General features: G+C 64.2%; 1 protein-coding gene across 1 annotated transcript in view; it reads left to right on the forward strand.

Moving 5' to 3' along the window:
• Positions 1-51: 51 nt before the first annotated feature.
• LOC103252291 (protein unc-13 homolog A-like) overlaps positions 52-935 on the forward strand; it is a 10,422-nt gene continuing 9,538 nt past the window's right edge. The window contains exon 1 of the mRNA XM_021709029.1: positions 52-102. Within this exon, the coding sequence (XP_021564704.1) occupies positions 98-102 (5 nt within the window). The 5' untranslated portion in view covers positions 52-97. The remainder of the gene's footprint in view (positions 103-935) is intronic.

The following is a 935-nucleotide window of genomic DNA, read 5'->3' on the forward strand; positions in this document are numbered from 1 at the left end:
AGAGAAGTTCAACACCTACGTGACCCTGAAGGTGCAGAACGTCAAGAGCACGACCATCGCGGTGCGGGGCAGCCAGCCCAGCTGGGAGCAGGACTTCATGTTGTGAGTGCTGGTGGGGCTGGGGGTGGGGGGCGCCCCCCCGCTTGTCCGGCCCAGCCGCCTCTCCCGGGCGGCCGCCAGCCTCCGCCGCAGCCTCCGTGCCGCCGCCTCCCGCCATCTGTTCTCCTGGTGGCTGGGGCTATTTTTAAACCTGCAAGTCACTTCCTGGCGCTGGGCTCCCGCGCTGTGTGGAGCTCTTGACCTCAGGTGAAGCCCGTGTGCGTTCCTGCGGCCTCTCGTCTCCAGTGTGTCCCCCGCCCTCGCCGACCCCCTCTCCCATGGGGTCCCCTCCTGCCCCGCGAGCTCCCGCCCCAGGACCACCTGCCTCATCTCAGCTGTGTCGCCTCCTCCATGAAGACCCCCCCACCAACCTCGGGGCAGGCGGACCCCAGGCGTCGCCCCGTCGTGGGTTTCCGTCTTGGCGAGGGGTTTCCACATTTCTGGCTGCGTCTTTCAGACGGAGCGCCAGGACTGGGGGCTGGCTCAGCCTGTGCCCTCACTGTGACCCCCGTGCCACGGGGCCTGGCCCACGGTCGGTGCCCAAGAAATATTCCTCCCGTCAGGGAAAGAGTTCATGACAGGACCTGCCCCTCACCCGGAGCCTCAGAGCACCCCTTTCCCGTCTGCTCTTTGTTTTCAGTTTTGCCTCTTTATTTCAAATCGTTTGTTTATTTTTTGAGTCGGGGTCTCACTCTGCCGCCCAGGCTGGAGTGCAGGGGCACGCTCACGGCCACCACAGCCTCGACCTCCCGGGCTCGAGCGATCCTCCTGCCTCAGCCTCCTGAGTAGCTGGGACTACAGGTGCCACCACACCTGGCTAATTTTTTTTTTTTTTT

This window comes from Carlito syrichta, unplaced genomic scaffold (assembly GCF_000164805.1).
Source record: "Carlito syrichta isolate Samal-C Ts95f unplaced genomic scaffold, Tarsius_syrichta-2.0.1 Scaffold154356, whole genome shotgun sequence".
Taxonomy (NCBI): domain Eukaryota; kingdom Metazoa; phylum Chordata; class Mammalia; order Primates; family Tarsiidae; genus Carlito; species Carlito syrichta.